The sequence below is a fragment of the Paramisgurnus dabryanus genome, chromosome 19, assembly GCF_030506205.2.
Source record: "Paramisgurnus dabryanus chromosome 19, PD_genome_1.1, whole genome shotgun sequence".
Classification (NCBI taxonomy): domain Eukaryota; kingdom Metazoa; phylum Chordata; class Actinopteri; order Cypriniformes; family Cobitidae; genus Paramisgurnus; species Paramisgurnus dabryanus.
Window position 1 is genome coordinate 15,643,751 of NC_133355.1, and position 23,301 is coordinate 15,667,051.

Genomic DNA, 23,301 nt, shown 5'->3' on the forward strand with positions numbered 1-23,301 from the left:
GGTTACTACACTTTAAACACAAAAACCCATGGTTAATTTTCGTAAGGTATTTCAGGCAGTCGTAAGGTACTTAATCACAAAATCCCTCCAGTGCACAATGTTCGTTCCCTAAAAATTCCTACAATGCAACGCAAAAAAACAGTGAGCATTGATGGTCCCCATGACTGCGTCCAAAAGCTCTAAATGCTGTGTTGTGGCAAGAAGGGAAACAGCAACTGGCAAAATTTCGCAGAATGAAACTGTTTTATCCAAATCCTACCCCAAACCTAACCCTATAAAGCCAACATCTCATGAGATTTAGGCCATAGCTGTATCCCGACCCTTCTAGCCAAAACCAAGAGATAGAAGACATGCGTTACACGAATATGCATTCTCCTCACAATTAAGATGGTAGGCGTAGGATCAACAGATAGATCAATAAGTATAGAAGCCCTATGATTGCAACGACCATTTGAAGTATCAAAAAAAATGTGGATATTATCGTACATTATGAGATTTTTACAGAGGTCAAAATTATGGTACAAATACGATAATTTCCGTACATCTGACAACACTGGGTTTACTTTCTGTCTCCTGAGATATCTTCATTGTCCTCTACACAATTCCATGCATGGGCATGCACAGGGAATTTGGTCGAGCCTGGTCGAGTTCGAAAAAATTGGCCTGGCCAAGAAGTGGTAGAAGAACAAATTTAGTGTACATAAAGTTATATTTGTACTTTTTACACATTTTAATTGCATTTCTAGTGTGAAATTAATATTGTAGTTTTCAAATATGGGATTAGTTATCACAAAGGCGCTCTCTATGTTCAAACAGAAATCCATTACGCTCTCTAGGAAGGTTTTCCAAATGCGTTTCTAGGAGCTGCCTTCATGTCTCCAAAGTCATTGCCTCATGAAGCAGCGAGGCAACAAGTCAGCTGCCTAAGCTTTTAATGCAGCCGGAAAAATGTCAGAAAGATGTTGGTTTTGCCAGTTCTTGAAGAATAACAGCTGTGAATTATCACAATGCACTTAAGCAGTCATGTTACAGGAAAATAAGTGAACAGTGTCCCAATATGAAGTGAGCTAGGGTCCCTACCGGTGCCCGAACCTGTGTACATGGTATACTGACTCACGACCTCGGGAGCTGATTGAGACACACTGACTTATACTGACTTTTATTTTCTCCCAAAAAATATAATGGTTATGATGCAGTGATATCCACATTTTGCACCATTCCGATTTTATGATTAGGGTGTGATGCAGCATAGTTCATGAGAGGGGCTTCTTTGAGTATTCACTTTATTACCAATGATGTTACATAACTACAGGTGACACACACACACACACACAGTTATGCTTACACTTTACATCCCTCTTTACCTGGGGCACCTAATTATTTTCTTTTATGTAACCTCTTATTTAACCGATATATCAAGTATAACAGCACAGCTGTTTAACAGACAAAAACAAGGACACAACAAAGACACAGACACACTTGGGATTTTATTGCATCAACACAGACAGTTATTATAACACTGAGGGAGTGAATGTTTGCTCGTGTCGTGTGTGTGTTGTGTCTGTATGTGTGCATGCTTAGTTACTTAACAGTTTTATTTTTACAATAAACAAGCATTCACACATGTAGTTCAAGTCCATTCTTATTTTTATATTAAATTACCTTTATAAATATTTCATATAAAACAAAGGATACCTTTATGGGGGGGCAAGAACGCTGAAATGAGGAAAAAGAGGTCCAAAAAAGCACAGACAAAGTGAAACCTCACCTAGATTTAATATACACACCACTTACCAATAAGAAATACTTTTTTTGTGTATGTTGTATGCGAATAGCCTTAGTCCCATACCTCACAATAGGACTGAAGCATACAGATTCCACAATGGCTTGCTGTGGGAACTCTTGCTAACCTTTATGGGGTCTTACTATGTGGATGACTGTTTGACAACACTGTTCTTTTTGAGTTGGCCGTAATTCAAAACAAGCGTAGACAGATAAACCATTGCCAGGACGATTATTGTTCCATCCCAATGGACAATAGTGATGAAGACATTTTAGGAGAGAAAGTAAAGCATTGGGTCAGAGGTCACAGGAGGCTCAGAGTTTTATTTTTCAATGAAAGAAATGGGTGGCAGTGTAAGAATTCGATCTTGGTGGCGTCTCAAACAATCTTCTTCTCCAGGGCAGCGATCCTTTTTGTTACGGATTCCAGTGAGGCTGTTGTCAAGGAAGTAATGCAATAGTACTAATCTAACTTTATACCAAAACATTTACATTAGATTTACATTTTGTGCACTTGCAGACACTTTTATCCAAAGCAGCTGTCTTTTATCAGTATGCCTGTTCCATGGGAATTAAACCCATGACCTTGGCACCTTGCTCTACCAGATCAACTACGAGAAGCTCATTGATGTCTGTTTTCTGACTTTATACTTTACCTGGGATATATTTATACTATACCTATTCAAAAGGATATATTTCTTTGTTAACACCTGTAGAAGCTCCTCCACTTTTTTCTGGAATTTGACAACGGAGTTACATTCACAGGGATCTTCCTCTACTAATATTAAGACATGAAAAGTTGAATTAGTTCCATGAGTTGCGTCAATACATGTCCAGGGTCATATTCGTATGTGGCTTTGCTTACCACAAACATTGATTTGCAGCTTCTTGGCGATTTGGTTCATGGTTTTGAAGTCAGCCGTGTAGAAGTAATGGTCAGCGACAGGTTCAGAGGCAATCTCCTTCAGCTCGTCCTCAACAGCGTTACCAACACCAACAGCATACATCTTAAAGCCTAAAGCACACATACATCCAATAAGAACTCAAATACACATGTGTTACCCAATTTTAACATTGTTTACTTACCGCTCTCCTTGGCTTTCCTGGCTGCGTCTCCAATGTAGTCTTGTGACCTTCCATCCGTGAAGACAATACCAACCTTTGCCACTCCAGGTCTGGCGCCCTGGCCTGGAGTGAAGCTATTCTCTGACAGAAAACTTAGGGCTAGGCCAGTCATGGTTCCTCTTTCCATGTAGTCCATTTTTTTCACAGCATCTTTTAGGTCCTTTTTGTTGTTGAAGCGTCCCAGAGGGAATTCCTGCCTCACAGAGCTGGAATACTGCACCAGTCCGACATGAGCATTGTTCTCCGACACATCCAGCTTGTCTATAATCTGGTTGATCCATTTCTTCACCAGCTCAAAGTTTTCTGGTCTCACACTTTTAGAGCCATCGATCAAGAAGACCACATCTAAGGCTGCATTACTGCAAGCTGAGAAAGGAGACAAAGAAGATGTTAGAGTTTGAGGTGTTTTGTCTGATGAGGTTTGTTCATTTTGTTTTGCCGTTGATGTGTTTAGGTGGATATGAGAGATATGAATTGGATGCATACATTGATTCCTGATGCACATGCACATGTTTTAATGTCTTTTGTAGATACAAAAGACTTTATGTCTTTGACACTTTCTCAACATTCACACATACTCACCACTGCATGATCGGCCGTCGTCCATTAGCGTGTGGCCCTCTCTGCATGCGCACTTGAAAGATCCAGGTGTGCTGACGCAAATTTGCTCACAGTCATGATCGCCTGTCGCGCATAGGTCCGAGACAACCGCTACCATGAGTGTAACACACACACACCGGGTGGGGAAGGAAGGGTTAGCGAGGAGAGAATTAATCTATGTGAAGTGGAAACTCAAGAAAATGAATGTGTTTTAACAATCTGCTGTGCTCCAGCCATGAGAACAGCAAACCTTTAAAGCACACAGAAATAAGTTAGAGAACCAGGCACCTAAGGACTTCAAAAGTTTTGGTGTTGGTCTCAGTGTTGCTTCCCTGATGCAGATGTGCCACAGCACCGGTTCTCAAAGTTTGAGGTTTACAATTGTTGTGAAAAATCTAAATGCTTTTCAGATGTCAGATTTCACCATTTTGAGAACCACTGCTCTGCAGCGACTGCAGTCATATCAGTTATTACACATGCTTTTACATCCTCTCCTTGAGACCCAAGTGCAGTGGAGCATCAAGCAGAGGGAGGAGATCCAAGTCTGGAGAATGTGAGATTGGTGATAAAATGAGGATACTTATGCTCTCTGCTCTATGTACCCATTGATGGTGATGTCAGCGGTGATGAGGAGAGTCAACCTTTTCCTCTCTTCCTCCCACCCTCCCCCTTTTCTCTTTCCACTTACCACAGAAGGCCTCTTGGAACTTCTTGGTGAGCTTCTCTATGAGGCTGTAACTCTCCACGTAATCTACGTGATCATCAAGAGGTTCGCTGGCCATCTGCCTGAGAGTGTTCATGTCCACACGGCCCACCCCAATGGCAAAGGTCTCAATGCCAGCCTCCTTTGCCTTCGCTGCAATGTCACGTACATTGTCCTGTGGACGGCCGTCGGTCACAATGATGGCCACCTGCACATATAACACATTTCCAGAGACATTTCAATGAGATGTGAAAATAGTAATTTCAGATTGTAGCTTATATGAGATAGGGTGACGTTGGTTTAATTTATGTATACAATTGGTAATTATATAACACAAGATGCATGGTGCCAATACAGAAGATTAAGGCTGCTGATGATCTCAATATGGATATAAAGGAGCTTATGGGATTGCTCATCACAGAGACTGACCTTGCTGATGCCAGGGGATTTGCGTGCACCTTCTGCTTCACTAAATGCCACATTCATTGCGAACTGAATGGCAAGGCCTGTCATGGTACCAGTGGACAGTGGTTCAATCTTGGATACGGCCTTGACCAATGCAGCCTTGGTTTTGTGGGCCTTCAGAGAGACTTCGTTCTTCACCCTACTGGCATAATTCACAACTCCCACACGAGTAGCGTCAAGCCCGACGTTCAAACCATCAATGACTTTGGCCATGAAGACCTTGACCTGCTCAAACTCAGCGGGCCGGACGCTTCGAGAACTGTCGATGATGAACACCACATCTGTGGGCTTAGTGTTGCACAAGCCTGCAGCTAAAAACAGTACAAAAGGCAGAAGAGGGGAAGAAAGAGATGATGTTAAAGATCGCACATGATGTCCAATTCAATATATTTGTGCCACAGCATCCACTCACAAAGTTATTTTTAAAATATAACATCAAATATAACTAAACTTCATTTGTGAGCCAGTCTGTAAAATCCAGGCTAAAGTCTCATAATCTAATTATGAGATTAGGAGAATCAAAGTTTGATTTTACTCAGTCAGTAAATAAAGATTTCATGGTTATATTATCTTCACCGATTTTTTTTTAATTTTCTGTAGAAAAAAAACCGACTTTAGCTGACAGGGTCACATTTTGTTGGACTCAAGAATATGTTGACTGTACCCTACATTAACTTTGAGGAAATGTAAAAGGAAAACAGGATGCCTGTGCTGGGGTGCAAGACAGAAATTCGAAAGCCAAACAGTCTGCAGGTACCTCAATAAATGTACAGTGTTGGTGCTTTTCATAATACCTTCCATTGATTATACATTCAGCCTTAGGTATGCATGTGCACACAGGTATGCACACACACACAAACACTCAATCACTTATGCAGTAAAGGGTCTCTTTGTGTACAAATGTAGTGACATGTGAAACCTACAAAACTACTTTTTCTTGAAGAACATAAAAATTTTTGTTGAAACATAACCCTAATGACCCAAGTGATTGAAATCTCCCTCTTACTCTCTATACCAATTTGAATCACATTATACTTTAAATCTAGATTCGAGAACATAGCTTTAGGAAAATATATTTCAGGACACAGTTAAAAGATATTTCAGGAACCACGTAGAGATTAATTAATCTATACAGGAGTCGGGAGAAAAAGGTGACAAGATGCTTAAGCTCTTCAAAATGTCAAAGTCACTTCTTTGCTTAACATTGAACTCATCCAAACTAAAAAATATATGTAATTTTTATATGATTTTTTTTGTCTATTCAACATATTGGTTTAACCAACAAATGTTAACCAATAATACACCCATAATAACTAACCTATACAACCTATGGATATTTGTTTAGGTATTTCAGATTTTTTTATCCTGGGATTGACTTGTCAGTATCCATGTTATAAACACATTTATCTTCAATTCTTGTGTGTCCTGGGAATGAAACCCATGACCTTGTCTAGCAACATGCTTTACCGGCTGAGCTACAGGAACATCTACACTCTTAATATAAATGTGCTAAAAAGGATCTGTTTAGTGATGACATAAAACTATTTTTGTTCCCCAAAAACTTTGCATTGAAAGCTAATTTTTTTTACAAAACCATTCAGCCCAACAAAGAACTTTTTTTGAAAAGCATCGCCACTTTTAAACATTGATAGATCAGTTAATGATACAGTTTGTTTTCTTACCCATAGCGGCAGCAGTTCTCAGATCCACGGTGGCTTGAGCTCCCAGGATGCATAATAGCATCACAAACCCCAGCAATGCCATACTGTAATGTAGCGTGAGTCCTAATGGCCAGTTCGACAACCAGAGACAGACTGATTCACAGTGAGAGAAACTCTCAGGTTATCGACACGCAGATACACACTCTTTACGTTTAGAGACGCCGCCCTCAATCCATCTCCTCCAGGTCTATGTGGAAGCTTTTTGAGGGCGATACCTGCTCCAGAGTTTGGAGTAGGAAAGACAAACACACCTTGATCTGTGTATGTGTTTGTGTAAGAGAACCCAAGTTCGTTTGGAGCCCTAGGAGGGGTCTCTAGCTTGGGGTTGAACTCAAATAAACATCAGGATGAATCTGTCTTTTCTGGGAACTTTTCCTCTTAAATTCATCTCGCACACGCAGGAATTTATGCACAAGGATTATGCGGGAAACCTCAGTGCCCGATCTAACACAGACAGCCCTGTTCTGCCTGCGTGTACGTGTGTCTGTTTTTTGACCATATGCACCACGCAGTGCCTTGTGTGCCTGTTGGTAAGTGTGCGTTTGCACATGAAGGCCTAATACAGGAAGAATGCGTGCCTCTTGTCAGGTATTTACATTTTACAGTGTGTTTGAGTTGTTGAATAAGATAACAGTTGATCACACATATTAATCATAATAATAATTATTGTATTCAACTTTTTAGGGTGGCAGTGGTTCATGTAGGTTGTCTTCAAATCAGAAGGTTGGTGGTTCAATCCCCGGTTCCACCTGACCAAGTGTTGAGGTGTCCTTGAGCAAGACTTGTTCATTTTACTTACTTATTTATTTAGCTGACACTTTTATCCAAAGTGACTTACAATTTCTATAAACATCAGAGGTCACACGCCTCTGGAGCAACTAGGGGTAAAGTGTCTTGCTCAGGGACACAATGGTGTGTCACAGTGGATTCGAACCCGGGTCTCTCACACCAAAGGCAAGTGTCTTATCCACTGCGCTGACATACCTAACCCCACTGTTCCCAATGAGCTGGATGGTGCCTAGCATGGCTGACACCACCGTCGGTGTATGAATGTGAGGCAATGCAGTCCATTTACCATTCTAATTTTATTAATATTTTTATTAAAAACTTGTAAGCCTTTGGTTTTAGTTCCCATTTTAATGCATTTAAAAACAAATTGCCAGTATTTTTAAATCACCTGTAAATTCTAAGGACAAGGACAATTCTAAGGGCGCACTCACATTATCCACTCAGGTGCGGGATAGAGCGATCAGACTAGTTTGGTTTGGATTGGGCCCCCTTAGGGCCCACACACTATTGGGGCCCCCAAAGATTATTTTTATTAGTAGTAACATGGGTGGGGTAGAGGGCCCAACCTCATTTTCTTTCATAGGGGCCAAAATTACTAGTGGCATCCCTGACTAACAGTAACATATGAAGCCTTTTTACTCCTTTTTATTCTTTTGAAGGTTTTTTGTTTGTCTGTGAAATAGGGATGTTAACAATTAATCGATCTTCGATTAATTGTCGATAAGAATTTACTCGATAAAACGTAACGATTGTTGAAAAACAAGAACATGCACTTGTGTGCGGCGCCTGCGCAAAATTCAATTCAATTCAATTCAATTCAATTTTATTTATATAGCGCTTTTCACAAAAGTCAATTGTTTCAAAGCAGCTTTACATAAATAGAAGCAGTGAAAAGCACAGAAAACGACAGATAGCACAACAAAATACATGAAAGCATGAGCAGTTAAATTTGCTGCGGCTATGACTCAATATTATAATTGCACGTATTACTAAAGCAATGTATAGAAGAGGAAGCTAGGTAAAGCCCAAAAAGGCTGCCTCCCCGGGGTGAAAAACCCCCTAGGAGAAAAAAAAACCCCGTGCTTTTATCCGAGGAAAAATAAGTCCTAGGAGGGAAAAACCCTTGGGAGAACGGAAATGGAGATTTAGCGGAGATTAAGCGGTTCTGCCGGTGATCGTTGGTCAGGTATCAGCTGGGCATAACGTTGAAGGACAGCCAGTAGATCAGAGGTGTGCCGACTTTCACATCTACCGGGACTGGGTCTGTTTGTCTCGTCCTCGGGTCGAGGACGAGACAGGGAGAGAAAAACAAAATCGTATTAGCGTAGCGGCCGTTCATATGTATTGAAGTGTCACACAGTGATGTGGTTTAACTCAGCTTAGTTCCAGACAGACTAAATATTGCGGCATAATTATGTTATCCACAGTTGAGGATTTAGCAAATTGGGGGCCCAATGCGAGGGTATATATGGTAAATAAGGGTCACCTTCCGATCTTTAAGAGAAAATGAAACCTGACGACCCGTTTGACTAAGGCCTAAAGCCCCACTGTCGTCGTTAATACAGGTTCAGTGGCAAACGGGTCTATATTGTATACCATTTACAGGACCAGGAGAAAACGCCAAAAACATCGCAACCCGACCATACGTGTTAACCCGTTTGACTAAGGCCGGAAGCCCCACTGTCGTCGTTAATGCAGGTTCAGTGGCAAACGGGTCTGTATGGCATACTATTCATAAGACTTACGATAGCGCCAAAATCGCAACCCGACCATACGTGCCAACCCGTTTGACTAAGGCTGAGAGGCCCCACTGTCGTCGTTAATGCAGGTTCAGTGGCAAACGGGTCTGTATGGCATACTATTCACAAGACACACGAAAGCGCGAAAAACGCAACCCGACCATACATACCAACCCGTTTGACTAAGGCTGGAGGCCCCACTGTCGTCGTTAATGCAGGTTCAGTGGCAAACGGGTCTGCATGGCATACTATTCATAAGACTTACGATAGCGCCAAAATCGCAACCCGACCATACGTGCCAACCCGTTTGACTAAGGCTGGAGGCCCCACTGTCGTCGTTAATGCAGGTTCAGTGGCAAACGGGTATGTATGGCATACTATTCACAAGACACACGAAAGCGCGAAAAACGCAACCCGACCATACATACCAACCCGTTTGACTAAGGCTGGAGGCCCCACTGTCGTCGTTAATGCAGGTTCAGTGGCAAACGGGTCTGTATGGCATACTATTCACAAGACACACGAAAGCACCAAAATCGCAACCCGACCATACGTGCCAAACCGTTTGACTAAGGCCGGAAGCCCCACTGTCGTCGTTAATGCAGGTTCAGTGGCAAACGGTGGCAAACTATTTAATGCAATTTTTGCAAAACACATACAGTCGGAGCAAAAAAATTAAGCGAGCGCGCAAAAGTTAAACTACTAGCTATGATCACAACGATGCTCGATGCCAAGCACACGCATGTGCTTTTTAACGTCATGCGAGACGAGGCTGGCTGGCTGCCAACGCAACAAAATTACATCCGCAGTGGATCTGAGAGGGTCCGACGCAGAAAATGCAAATACGTTTAGGATACTGAAAGCAAAGACCCTATTCAGGGAAGCCTGCAAGATTAGCATAGCAATGCTGCTATATACAGAGAAGGAGACCAGAAGCCGTTTTTAATGAACAGATTAAAATGTTATCTTAAATTATGGCAAAAAACTGTCAAATGTAAACTGTAACTGACTGTCGTTACACCCTGAATGCCCGCAACATATATCACTGATCATCATTATTGACTGGCTGAGGCGCTGCGTGTTTTCTAATGGAAGGTTGCCATCTCCGTAATATAAGCATCTTTGCTGAAAGTACGTCTAAGCTGAGGTGACGACGAGAAAAGTGCCCTTCGTGTGCTTCTTGGATATAATTACAAACAGTGTATCAACGACTCGGAAAGCGAGGTAAACAACTTGATAAATAACACTTGATGATAATAAAACATTTTGACATGGACTTTCATGCGTCTGTTGCAGAGTGCCCATGTGAGGCGGAGTTATACACTGTGTCTATTAGTCATTATATTTCATTACGAGATAAGTTTAAATCGATGATTTTATCAAAACAACAACTACATTGACTCATTTTACAATCCCACTAGCATGTTATTTAGACAAAAGAAAATATTTTAATTCGCGTGAGGAAGCTGTCGTTTTTTTGCACACTTTTATGTCATTGGCTATATGCCACTGCAGTGAAGGCTTATTGCACTATTACTGTTAACGATTATTCGATTGATTGATCGTTAATTTAAATGATCATCAAATATGGGAAATTGCATAAATTGACATCCCTACTGTGAAATGACTGTGCTACATTTCTTTTAAACAACCACTAACTCATTTACAATAAAAGAAAAGCAGCATGTGGAAATTAATGTTTTTGCTAAATGGATTTGGCATCTGCTTGGAATCAGAGATTTATAATCCAAACTACACACTGGTCCATACCATCCTGTATCATGTGACACCACACAAACTCTGCTATAAATGCACTTACTGTCACAGTATTTCCAGTGTCAACATGAATGCCAGAAGCTCTTTTTGCCTTCAGGGCATAGAAACACCTTATTATCACATGGAGAATGTACACCTACACAGAAAACACAAATAAAATCCCAAAAGCACATAATAATAAAATTCTCTAGATTCTAAATGTATAAAGTAACACGCAGCCTCGCAAAAAAGTTTAATTTTTCTTCACCTTTTCTAAAACCCTTCTCGATCAGCTAGAAACAAAGAAGCCATTTTATGACTGGCTTAAACCCACTGGTAAAAAAATGGTTCAGACTGTACAATGAATAGCTGCAGACATAACACTGTGTGTGGATATAGTGTGTAAGAGTATGTGAGAGAAAGATATCATCATATTTCTAAGGGGTGGTTTCCCAGACAGGGATTAGCTTAAACCAGGACTAGGCCTTAGTTTATTTAAAAAATATAACTAGTTTTAACAAACATGCCTTACTAAAAACATAACTTGTGTGCATTTTGAGGCAAAGCAAAGGGCACTCATGTATTTTAAGATATGCGAGTGTGTTTTCAGTTTGGACAGCTTTTACATTTATTTTAGTCTAGTACTAGTCTAATCCCTGTCTGGGAAACCATCCCTATATGTGTGTATACACTGGCTCCAACATATGTTTGGACACTTCTACATTTCAAAATTTCATTGAAGTACATTTGCAAAAAATTATGCTGGAGCATTGCTCAGACCCAAATTCACTTTTACAACAGTGTATCCCATGATCAAATGACCTAATTCATTCTCTTTCAACCTATATCAACTCCTTTATAATCTTTCTATTGTGGACAGGCGCACAAATACAATTGACACTCCCTTGCATATTGCCTTTACACAAATAAAATGTCTTACAAAAGTTAAATCAATATATTGTTTAATGTAAATAAGTGGGTAAAATGGTTTTTACATCATTCTGTATCAAATTCTTAACTCCAGATCCAGTACTAAAATGTCTTGTGAATAAATGTTTAGTATTTGTTCCCTGGCCTTATTTCAGCAACTTGTAAAATATACATTTTTATTATTTATTTTATATAACCATGTATAAACATAATTTACTTAAAAATACAAACATGTACATGCATGTTATTCACATATTATTGTAGCACAGTTTCTGTTGAATACAGTGTTATGTTATATAAGCCATTAATATGTTTTAAGCAACTAAAAAAGGCCAAAGCTGCATCCGAAACCGCATACTGTACAGTAGGTACTAAATAAGATGAAGTACCTACTACTTGCCGTTAAAACAGTAGGTACTGTATAGTATGAATCCTGGTAGTATGAATGAGATTCGGACGTACTACATTCGCCATGTTGCTACATCACGTGAAATACATCGTCATCACGCCATGTCATTCCAGGGCGAAAACAGCCGCATGCCTCTTCTTCTTCGTTGGATAACTCCTCTGCCAGGGCATCATGGGATAGTGAAGTGTCCATCGTATGCACATTGCAAAATGTAACCGGAAGTAGAAGGTCATCCGGGTACTTTTCGCATACTGTTTTTCGAATACTATGTATTCAGACATACTACTCGCCTCGCCTACTGCATTTCGCGTACTATATAGTATGAAGTAGGCGGTTTCGGACGCAGCACAAGTGTCAGAGCATACTCCTTATTCTGTCCACCACCATGTTGATTCCAAAACGAGGATTTGAAGGATAGACTTCCAGAGTGTGCACTTTAAACCTGTTTCTTTTTATCAGGATGATGGTCACTCAGCCATCAAAACACAGACAATACATCAGTTTACAAATTTCTACAAGACAAAGAACCTAAAGTAAAGCATAGGGTCAGAGGTCACAGGAGGCTCAGAGTTTTATTTTTCAATAAAAGAAAGGGGTACGAGTGTAAAAATTCCATCTTGGTTGCGTCTCAGACAATCTTGTTCTTCTGGCTTCCAGTGAGGCTGTTGTCAAGGAAATAATGCAATAGTACTAATCTAACATTATATACCAAAACATGAACATTTACATTATATTTACATTTTGTGCACTTTTTTGCACCAATGTTTGGGGCCTGCTGCTAGCACTTTTAGCATAGCTTAGCACAATCCTTTGAATCTGATTAGACCATTAGCATTGCGCTAAAAATAACCAAAGTTTTGATATTTTTCCAATTTAAAACTTGACTATTCTGTAGTTACATCATGTACTAAGACAGACGGAAAATTAAAAGCTGCGATTTTCTAGGCAGATATGGCTAGGACTATACTCACATTCTGGCGTAATAATCAGTGACTTTGCTGATGTAACATGGCCGCAGCAGGTGTAGTGATATTACGCACTGCCCGAAAATAGTCCTCTTGGTTACTTTCAATAGCAGAGGACTATTTTAACTAGGGGAGCTGAAAAATGAGCATATTTTCAAAAAAGTGGAATGTCCCTTTAATAGAAACATTATTACATTATCAACATGCAGTTGAAAAACCAAACATGCACCTAAACATTATGCTTATAAAAGGATATATTTCTTTGTCAACACCTGTAGTGCTACCTCCACCTTTAATCTGAAATTTGAAAATGGAGTTACAATCACAGGGATCTTTCAGTGCAAATTTTTAGAAAAAAATATGTTGAATAAGTTCCATGAGCTGAGTCCATACATGTCCAGGGTCATATTCGTATGTGGCTTTGGTTACCACAAACATTGATTTGCATCTTCTTGGCGATTTGGTTCATGGTTTTGAAGTCAGCCGTGTAGAAGTAATGGTCAGCGACAGGTTCAGAGGCAATCTCCCTCAGCTCGTCCTCAACAACATTACCAACTCCAACAGCATACATCTTAATTCCTAAAGCATACATCTAATAAGAACTCAAATACATACAGTACATTTAGCCAATTTTAACATTGTATACTCACCATTCTCCTTGGCTTTCCTTGCTGCGTCTCCAATGTCATCTTGTGACCTTCCAAATGTGAAGACAATACCAACCTTTATCACTTCAGGCCTGGCATCCTGGCTAGAAGTGAAGCTACTGTTCACCAGATAATTTAGGGCTAGGCCAGTCATGGTTCCTCTTTCCATGTAGTCCATTTTTTTCACAGCATCTTTTAGGTCCTTCTTGTTGTTGTAGCGTCCCAGAGGGAATTCCTGCCTCACAGAGCTGGAATACTGCACCAGTCCGACATGAGCATTGTTCTCCGACACATCCAGCTTGTCTACAATCTGGTTGATCCATTTCTTCACCAGCTCAAAGTTTTCTGGTCTCACACTTTTAGAGCTATCGATCAAGAAGACCACATCTAAGGCTGCATTACTGCAAGCTGAGACAAGAGACAAAGATGTTGGAGTTTTTGTTAACAGTAGTGTGTTCTGTCTCATGGGGTTTGTTCATTTTGTTTTGCGGTTGATGTGGATATGAGAGATATGAATTGGATGCTTAGATCGATTCTTGATGCACATGAACATGTTTTGATATTTTGTACGTATCTTTGACACTTCCTCAACAATCACACATACTTACCAGTGCATGATTTGCCGTCGTCCATTAGCCTGTGGCCCTCTTTGCAGGCGCAGTGGTAAGATCCATGAGTGCTGATGCAAATGTGCTCACAGTCATGTTTGCCTATCTCACACAGGTCCCTTGCCATGACTGTAACACACACTGGGGATTAATCGATGTGAAGTGGAAACTCAAGAAAATGAATGTGTTTTAACAATCTGCTGTGCTCCAGCCATGAGAACAGCAAACCTTTAAAACACACAGAAATAAGTCAGAGAACCAGGCACCTGAAGACTTCAAAAAATGTTGGTGTTGGTCTCAGTGCTGCTTGCTTCCCTGATGCAGATTTGCCACAGCAATGGTTCTCAAAGTTTGAGGATTGTTGTGAAAAATCTTAAGGCTTTCAGTGACTGCAATGATATCAGTTATTACACATGCTTTTACTTCCTCTTCTTGACGCCCAAGTGAAGTGGAGCAGAAAATTTAGTTTTTTTCAGGTAACAGATGCACTAGTTTACAACAAATAAACTGTTTTATGAAAACGTATGAAAACATTTCTTTAAAAGTTTTTTGAATTAATTATCATGCCTCTGAAATGATTTAGTATATTTCTTTAACTATATTCAATGTCTGCTAGCACTTATTGTATCTTGTGTATAGGTTAAAAGTAGGGCCAAGAAAAGACGAATTCAGAAATTTTACTTCTCCAGTCACCATGACGTAAATTTGGTCATCATATTACTTTGACGTAACACCATTTCCTTACCACACAAGATTGTTTGGAACTTCTTTTTGAGCTTCTCTATGAGGCTGTTACTCCTTATATGATCTACATGATCATTGAGAGGTTCGCTGGCCATCTGCCTGAGAGTGTTCATGTTCCCACGACCCACCCTGATGGCAAAGATCTCAATGCCAGCCTCCCGTGCCTTCGCTGCGATGTCACGTACGTTGTCCTGTGAACGGGTGTTGGTCACAATGATGGCCACCTGCACATAACACACGTCTACTTATATGTGGGTGCACAGACCTTTCAATGAGTTTAAATGAGATAGGGTGAAGTTTGTTTAGTTTATGTATACAACTGATACAACTGCTGATGATCTAAATAGAAAGGAGCTTATGGGATTGCTCATCACAGAGACTGACCTTTCTGACTCGAGGGAATTTGCGTGCACCTTCTGCTTCACTAAAGGCCACATTCATTGCGAAATGAATGGCAAGGCCTGTCATGGTACCAGTGGACAGTGGTTTAATCTTAGATACAGCCTCGACCAACCCAGCCTTGGTTTTATAGGAATTCAGAGAGACTTCGTTCTTCACCCAACTGGCATAATTCACAACTCCCACACGAGTAGCATCAGGCCCGTAGTTTAAAACATCAATGACTTGGGTCATAAAGACCTTGGCCTGTTCAAACTCAGCGGGCTGGACACTTCGAGAACTGTCGATGATGAACACCACATCTCTGGGCTCAGTGTTGCAGGAGCATATAGCTAAAAAGAGTAAAAATGCAAAACAGGGGAAGAAAGAGATGATATCAAAGATTGCCACATGATGACCAATTGAATAGGCTATTTATGCCACAGCATCCATTCAAAACTCAACAGTTTTTTTTTTTAAATACTTCATTTGTGGCCCTTTTTTTAAAATCCAGTCTAAAGTCTCATAATTTAATAATGAGATAGGAGCATCAAAGTTTGATTTCACTTATTGATTTCAATCTTTGACGTGACCTCACTCAATCAATATTCAAGATATTTTCACAGAATGCTCTTCATTTTACGTTGGATATGTAGAAAACAGTAAATCACAAAAATGACTTCATCTGGGTTTTTACAGACGGAATCACATTTTGTTATTTGGTCTCAAGAAATGTAGACTGTACCCTACATTCACTTTGAGGAAATTTGAAAGGAAAGCAGGATGCCTGCATTGGGATGCCCAACAAAAACCTTTAAGGAACCTTTCTTTTTAAGAACACAGCCAGTTTTAATCATATTACTTACAAATCAGTTAATGACGTAGTGTGTTTTCTTACCTAGGGCGGCAGTTCTCAGATCTACGGTGGCTCCCAGGATGCATAATAGCATCACAAACCCCAGCATTGTCATATTGTATTATAGCGTGAGTTCTAATGATCAGCTCTACAACCAGAGACAGACTGATTCACTGTGAGAGAACTCAGGTGATTTTATACACACTCGCAGATAAACACTTTATCAGAGTTCAGAGGCGCCGCCCTCAATCCATTTCTTCCAGGAAGCTTTTTGAGGGCGATACTTGCTCCAGAGTTTGGCATAGGTAAAACAAAAACATCTTAAACTCAAATAAACATCATGATGAATTTGGTTTTCTGGCCAATTCATCTCGCACACGCAGGAATCTATGCACAAGGATATTGCGGGAAGCCTCAGTAACTGATCTAACACAGACAGCCCTGTTCTGCCTGATGACATTATATATATTTTGGAAATGTTTCATTTAAATCTGTTTATGAAATTTTCAGAAACACTCAGAAAGTTGATAGTAGTTCTTGATTTGTGTTTGGTCACCAAAATTATTAAAACACCTGACTAATCTGAAAATATTGACATTTTTTGACATTTAGTTTCATAATGATGGTTGCTCTGAGGACAACAAATATCAGATGGAAGTGAGTCATACTGTTGAAAAACAATACTATGGAAGTCATTGGGAGCCGTCAACTGTTAACTTGTTTGTAATTAGTGGTGGAGTCAGAGGGGTGTCCAGGGTGGCACTGAACCCCCCTGACATCTGACTGGCCACCCCGGGTACGTCCCTAAATTTAATACGCATTTTCACTCCCTTAAATAATTCACCTTCCTTTAATCAATGTGTTTATTTCGACGAGCAGCAGCGCAGTACATTGTTAAAAACAATTATACCACGGGTCTGTTGAATGCTTTATTCTGATTGGCTGAGAAATGTTCCATGGGTGTTGATTATTTTTCTGTAAACCGCACATCTAACCTTTTAAATGTCTTAAAATTAGGCACCAGAGCAATGTTTGTGGTAACCGTGGTATAAGCAGAATAATTAACTCCGGTCCTTTAAATGATTTGAAAATAATGCTCACGCGCAGTGTGTTTGGAGACCCATGTGTGTTTTTAGTTTTCCAAAAATCTTTAGTGTTGAGCTCTGCTATTTGAAGTAAGTTTAAGGTTTATCATGGAGTTTAGATTTCCTGAACAACTTTACTGAACCTTACTGGCATCTTGTATCATGTGACACCAAACAAACTCTGCACTTACTGTCACAGTATTTCTAGTGTCAACATGGATGCCAGAAGCTTTTTTGCCTTTACGGCATAGAAACACCTCAATGAATGTTAATTTACACAAAAAACACAAATAAAATCCCAAAGGCAGACAATTAAATACTCTAGCTTCTAATTGTATAAAGTAAGTAGCACGCAGTTTTCTAAAACCCTTCTCGATTAGCTAGAAAGACAGAAATCGCTTTATGACATTCTTCTTTACATTTCTTTCCAACCTCAACCAAAACCCTGAATCCACCGGTGAAAAATTGCTTCAGACTGTACAATGCACAGCTGCAGACATAACACTGTGTGTGGATATAGTGTGTGAGTGTGTGAGAGAAAGACATTTCAACATATATTTATATGTGTATGGATCCAACACAAGTTTGTACACTTCAAAATTTTCTACATTTCATTGAAGTACATGTGCAAACAAATAATGCTGGAGAATTTCTCAGAACCAAATTCAGTTTTACAACGTATCCCATGATCAAATGACCAAATTTCTCTCTTCAAATGTATATCGACTCCTCTGTTATATTTCTATTCACAAAAAGATAATTAACAGACATGCATATTGGCTTTACACAGAAAAGGTCTTACAAAGGTCCAATCAATATATTGTTTAATGTAAATAAATGGGGAAAATGGTTTTTACATCATTCTGTAGCAAATTCTTAACTCTACAAGATCCAGTACTGAAAAGTCTTGTGAAATGTGTTCCCTGGCCTTATTTCAGCTACTTGTGAAATATAAGCAACTTCTAAAAATATATTTTTACTAACCAAGCATAAACAAAATAAAAACAAAAAAATACACACGTTATTCAAATATTCTTAATGTATAGTTTTTGTTGAATACAGTGTTAATATGTTTTAAGCAACTGAAAAAATCCCAAATGTCAGAGCATGTCAAAACTTTTCCAAGGTCCCAAAACACCCTTAGACCCCAGATGGTTTATGGATGAGGCTGTTTACACATGGCATTAAGATGCTTTTGGGTCAATCGGATCACAAGTGGATGATGCTAAATACCACAGTTGATTAAAAATAAAAATTTAAGTCCAACAAGGAATTTTTTACAGTGTAGTTTTTTTACAGTGTACTTGGAGTCAGGATAAAAGATGGTTGGTTTCCATTCTGCAGTGTTTTATCATGTCTATTCGGCTAATGAATATACATTTTTTTGCTTTGGATTCTTAATACCAGGTGTAAACAGCCTCTATATCAGTAAAGTTAGTTCATAATCTTAAATCATTTTGAAAGATGTAAAAAGAAAAAGATTTAGTAAAAAGAAGCATACAGCAAGTTTTACTGTTTACAAAAGATCAACTCGTACTAACTAGGAGTAGGGTAAAGATGCTAAAAGGTTTGTTTTCCATTAACAAAACATTGTCTGTATTTATTTGTAATACATTTTTGTATGCATTAAACACAAATTTTTGTTTAGAGCCCTGACATACCCTTATATGTTGATGACTGTTTGAAAACATCTTTCTTTTTGAGGTGATTATAATTCAGAGCAATCATAGACAGATAAACCATTGCCAGCATGATTATTGCTCCATCCCAGTGGACAATAGCAATGAAGGAATTGGAAGAGAGAAAGTAAAGTATAGGTTCAGAGGTCACAGGAGGCTTTATTCTTCAATGAAAGGCAGATTCATTAGAATTTGATCTTGGCGGCGTCTCAAATGATATTTGATTCTCCAGGGCAGCCATTTTTTTTTGTTACGGCTTCCAGTGAGGCTGTTGTCAAGGAAATAACGCAGTAGTAATAACTTAATACACCAAACATATACATTAGATTTACATTTATGCACTTGGCAGACACTTTTATCCAAAGCAGCAGTCTTTTATCAGTCTGTTCCATGGGAATTGAACCCATGACCTCTGCATTTTTTAGTATCTTGCGCTAGATCAGCTACAAGAAGCCCGATGATGTTTACTTTCTGACTTTATATAATAGCTATGCTCATCTCTTTACATTTGATTTAAATTTTTATACAGAGAGTCCAAATGTCTTTTCAGACACCCAGTAGAACAGCATTTTGTAACTCCGCAGTAAAGACCCTAATAAGATTATCACATTATCGTTATAAACATGCATTTGTTGAAAACCAAACCTGAACCCAAACATTATGCTTAGCAAAGGATATATTTCTTTGTTAACACCTGTAGTGCCTCCTCCACCTTTTTCTGGAATTTGACAATGGAGTTACAATCACAGGGATCTTTCCGTGCAGATATTAAGACAAGAAAAGTTCAATTAGTTTGATGGGTGGATACATGTCCAGGGTCATATTCGTATGTGGCTTTGCTTACCACAAACATTGATTTGCAGCTTCTTGGCGATTTGGTTCATGGTTTTGAAGTCAGCCGTGTAGAAGGAATGGTCAGCGACAGGTTCAGAGGCAATCTGCTTCAGCTCGTCCTTAAGAGCGTCACCAACACCAACAGCATACATAATACCTAAAGCACACATACATCCAATAAGAACTCAAATACATACATTTAGCCCATTTTAACATTGTTTACTTACCATTCTCCTTGGCTTTCCTGGCTGCCTCTTTAATTTCGTCTTGTGACCTTCCATCCGTGAAGACAATACCAACCTTTGTCACTCCAGGTCTGGCACCATGGCTAGGAGTAAAGCTACTGTTCACCAGATAATTTAGGGCTAGGCCAATCATGGTTCCTTTTTCCATTGGGTGAATTTTTTTCACAGCATCTTTTAGGTCCTTTTTGTTGTTGTAGCGTCCCAGAGGGAATTCCTGCTTCACAGAGCTGGAATACTGCACTAGTCCGACATGAGCATTGTTCTCCGACACATCCAGCTTGTCTATAATCTGGTTTATCCATTTCTTCACCAGCTCAAAGTTTTTTGGGCTTATACTTTTAGAGCTATCGATCAAGAAGACCACATCTAAGGCTGCATTACTGCAAGCTGAGACAAGAGAAAATGTTGGTGTTTGTGGTAACAGTGTGGTGTTTTGTCCGATGAACATGTTTTAATGTCTTTTGTATGTATCTTTGACACTTTCTCAACATTCACACATACTCACCACTGCATGATTTGCCATCGTTCATTAACGTGTGGCCCTCTCTGCATGCGCACTTGAAAGATCCAGGTGTGCTGATGCAAATTTGCTCACAGTCATGATCGCGTGACACGCATAAGTCCTTCCCTATCATGAGTGTAACACACACACACACCGGGTGGGAAAGGGTTAGCCAGTAAATAATTAATTTATGTGAAGTGAAAACTCAAGAAAATGAATGTGTTTTAAACAATCTTGTTTGTTCCAGCCATGAGTACAGCAAACCTTTAAAATATACAGGAATAAGTCAGAGAACCATGCACTACTTGTTGTTTGATGTGCTTACTTCCCTGATGCATATTTTCCACACCACCGGTTCTCAAAGTTTGAGGTTTACAATTGTTGTGAAAAATCGAAGGGCTTTTTTTCTAAAGGCAGATTTTACCATGTTGAGAACCACTGCTCAGCAGCGACTGCAGTCATATTAGTTATTATTACACGTTTTTACTTCCTATCCTTGAGACTCAAGTGCAGTGAAGTATCAAGCAGAGACAGGAGATCTCCACCCTCTGTTTGTGCTAAACATTGCACTGTACTGTAAGTCGCTTTAGACAAAAGCATCTGCCAAATGTGTAAATGTAAGTCTGGAGAATGTAAGATTCATGATAACATGCCCCAATGATCTCTGATCTATGTAGCCATTGATGTTGATGTAGGGTCAACCTTTTCCTTTCTTCCTTCCACCCTCTCTCTTTCTCTTTTCACTTACTACAGATGGCTACTTGGAACTTCTTGGTGAGCTTCTCTATGAGGCTGTAATTCTTCACATAATCTACATGATCATCAAGAGGTTCGCTGGCCATGTCTCTGAGAGGCTCCATGTCCACACGGCCCACCCCGATGGCAAAGATCTCAATGCCAGCCTCCCGTGCCTTTGCTGCGATATCACGCACATTGTCCTGTGGACGGGCATCAGTCACAATAATGGCCGCCTGCACGAAAAACACATGTTTAGTTAAATGCAGTTGCAGAGACATTTTAATGAAATTAAATGGTGAAGATCTCAATATGGATATAAAAAAGCTTATGGGATTTCTTGTTACAGAGACTGACCTTGTTGATGTCAGGCGATTTGCGTGCCCCTTCTGCTTCACTAAAGGCCACATTCATGGCAAACTGAATGGCAAGGCCTGTCATGGTACCAGTGGATAGTGGTTTAATCTTGGATATGGCCTTGACCAATCCAGCCTTGGTTGTGTGAGACTTGAGGGAGACTTCGTTGTTCACCCTACTGGCATAATTCAGAACGCCCACACGAGTAGCGTTAGGCCCGACGTTTAAACCATCAATGACTTTGGTCATGAAGTCCTTGACCTGCTCAAACTCAGCGGGCCGGACGCTTCGAGAACTGTCGATGATGAACACCACATCTGTGTGCTTGTTGCAAAAGTCTGCAGCTAAAAACATAAAAAATGTAGAAGAGGGAAAGAAAGAGATGATGTCAAAGATTGCACATGATGACCAATTCAATAAGTTATATTTATGAAATAGCATCCACTTAATAGCATAACTCATGAGTTATTTGTTAACCTGTCTTTAAAATTCAGTCTAAAGTCTCATAATCTAATAATGAGATAGGAGCATCAAAGTTTGATTTCACTTATTGATATCAGTCTTTGACATGACCTCATTCATTCAGTATTCAAGATATCAAGGTTATATTTTCACAGAATTTTCGTAATTTTATGTTGGATGATTTCACGTAGAAAACAGTAAATCAAAATGACTTCATCTGGGTTTTTACAGGCAGGGTCACATTTTGTTATTTGGTCTCAAGAAATGTTGACTGTACCCTACATTCACTTTGAGGAAATTTGAAAGGAAAGCAAGATGCCCGTGTTGGGATGCGAGAAACAAAGTTAAAGCCAGACAGACAGTCTGCAGGTATCTCAATAAATGTTCAGCGTTGGTGGTTTTCATAATTGATAATAATAAATATATACCCCAAAGTAATTTTATATATGATTTTATTTTGGCTACTCAACATATTGGTCTAACCAACAAATGTTAACCAATATAATATCGATAATAACCCAGGCTCGCTTGGATATTCTTGTAGGTATTTCAGATTCTTTATCCCGGTATAGACTTGTCAGTATCCATCTACATTAACCTAGTTAGCATCAATTCTTGTTTTTCCAGAGCTACAGGAACATCTCCACGGGTATCAAACCCTGTTTTTGGAGGGCACTTGTCTTGAAGATTTCAGCTTCAAACCCAATCAAACACACCTGATCCTTCCAGGAACGGGGTTGGAGACCCATAATCTACACTCCTATAAGGTGTTAATAAGAATCTTTATAACGCTGTCATAAAACATATTTTAGGTTCCGCAAAAGAACATTTACATTTAAAGTTTATTAATGAAATCATTTCATTTACACCTGTTTATAGTCTAAAAAACCTTTATCCACTACAAAGAACCATTCTGTGGATGTTAAAAGCTTTTTACAGAATCTTACAGCCCAGCAATAACCTTTAAGAAACCTTTCTTTTTAAGAGCACAGCCAGTTTTAATCATATTACTTACAGATCAGTTAATGACGTAGTGTGTTTTCTTACCTAGGGCAGCAGTTCTCAGATCCATGGGGGCTCCCAGGATGCATAATAGCATCACAAACCCCAGCATTGTCATATTGTATTGTGCAGTTCTAAAGATCAGCTCGACAACCAGAGACAGACTGATTAAAAGTGAGAAACT

At 39.5% G+C, this 23,301-nt stretch overlaps 2 protein-coding genes across 2 annotated transcripts; both read right to left on the reverse strand.

Annotated features, from left to right (window-relative positions):
- Nucleotides 1–1,422: 1,422 nt before the first annotated feature.
- Nucleotides 1,423–23,301, reverse strand: matn1 (matrilin 1). Its single transcript, XM_065283365.1, is given in 18 exon segments — nt 1,423–2,211; nt 2,477–2,560; nt 2,648–2,797; nt 2,869–3,273; nt 3,490–3,618; nt 4,196–4,418; nt 4,640–4,986; nt 6,358–6,489; nt 10,695–10,836; nt 19,159–19,227; nt 19,229–19,242; nt 19,659–19,733; nt 19,825–19,971; nt 20,042–20,446; nt 20,565–20,687; nt 21,310–21,532; nt 21,654–21,997; nt 23,163–23,301. Coding segments are annotated over 18 exon segments (3,135 nt in total). The 5' UTR covers nt 23,236–23,301; the 3' UTR covers nt 1,423–2,161.
- On the reverse strand, nt 13,255–16,380 carry LOC135780346 (cartilage matrix protein-like). The gene is made up of 7 exons (XM_065291040.1): nt 16,259–16,380; nt 15,367–15,713; nt 14,984–15,206; nt 14,239–14,367; nt 13,634–14,038; nt 13,413–13,562; nt 13,255–13,280 (listed from the first exon to the last, which is right to left on the reverse strand). Exons 1-7 carry the CDS (start codon nt 16,329–16,331, stop codon nt 13,276–13,278), a joined length of 1,332 nt encoding a protein of 443 aa, XP_065147112.1. The 5' UTR covers nt 16,332–16,380; the 3' UTR covers nt 13,255–13,275.

Excerpts from the sequence above, each read along its gene's own strand:
- LOC135780346 (XM_065291040.1), bottom strand. The coding sequence starts at position 16,331 with ATGACAATGCTGGGGTTTGTGATGCTATTATGCATCCTGGGAGCCACC. Across the intron at positions 14,368-14,983 it reads GTTCCAAACAATCTTGTGTG|TCATGGCAAGGGACCTGTGT; the intron begins GTAAGGAAATGG and ends TGTGTGTTACAG. Across the intron at positions 13,563-13,633 it reads AAGGAAAGCCAAGGAGAATG|GAATTAAGATGTATGCTGTT; the intron begins GTGAGTATACAA and ends TGTATGCTTTAG.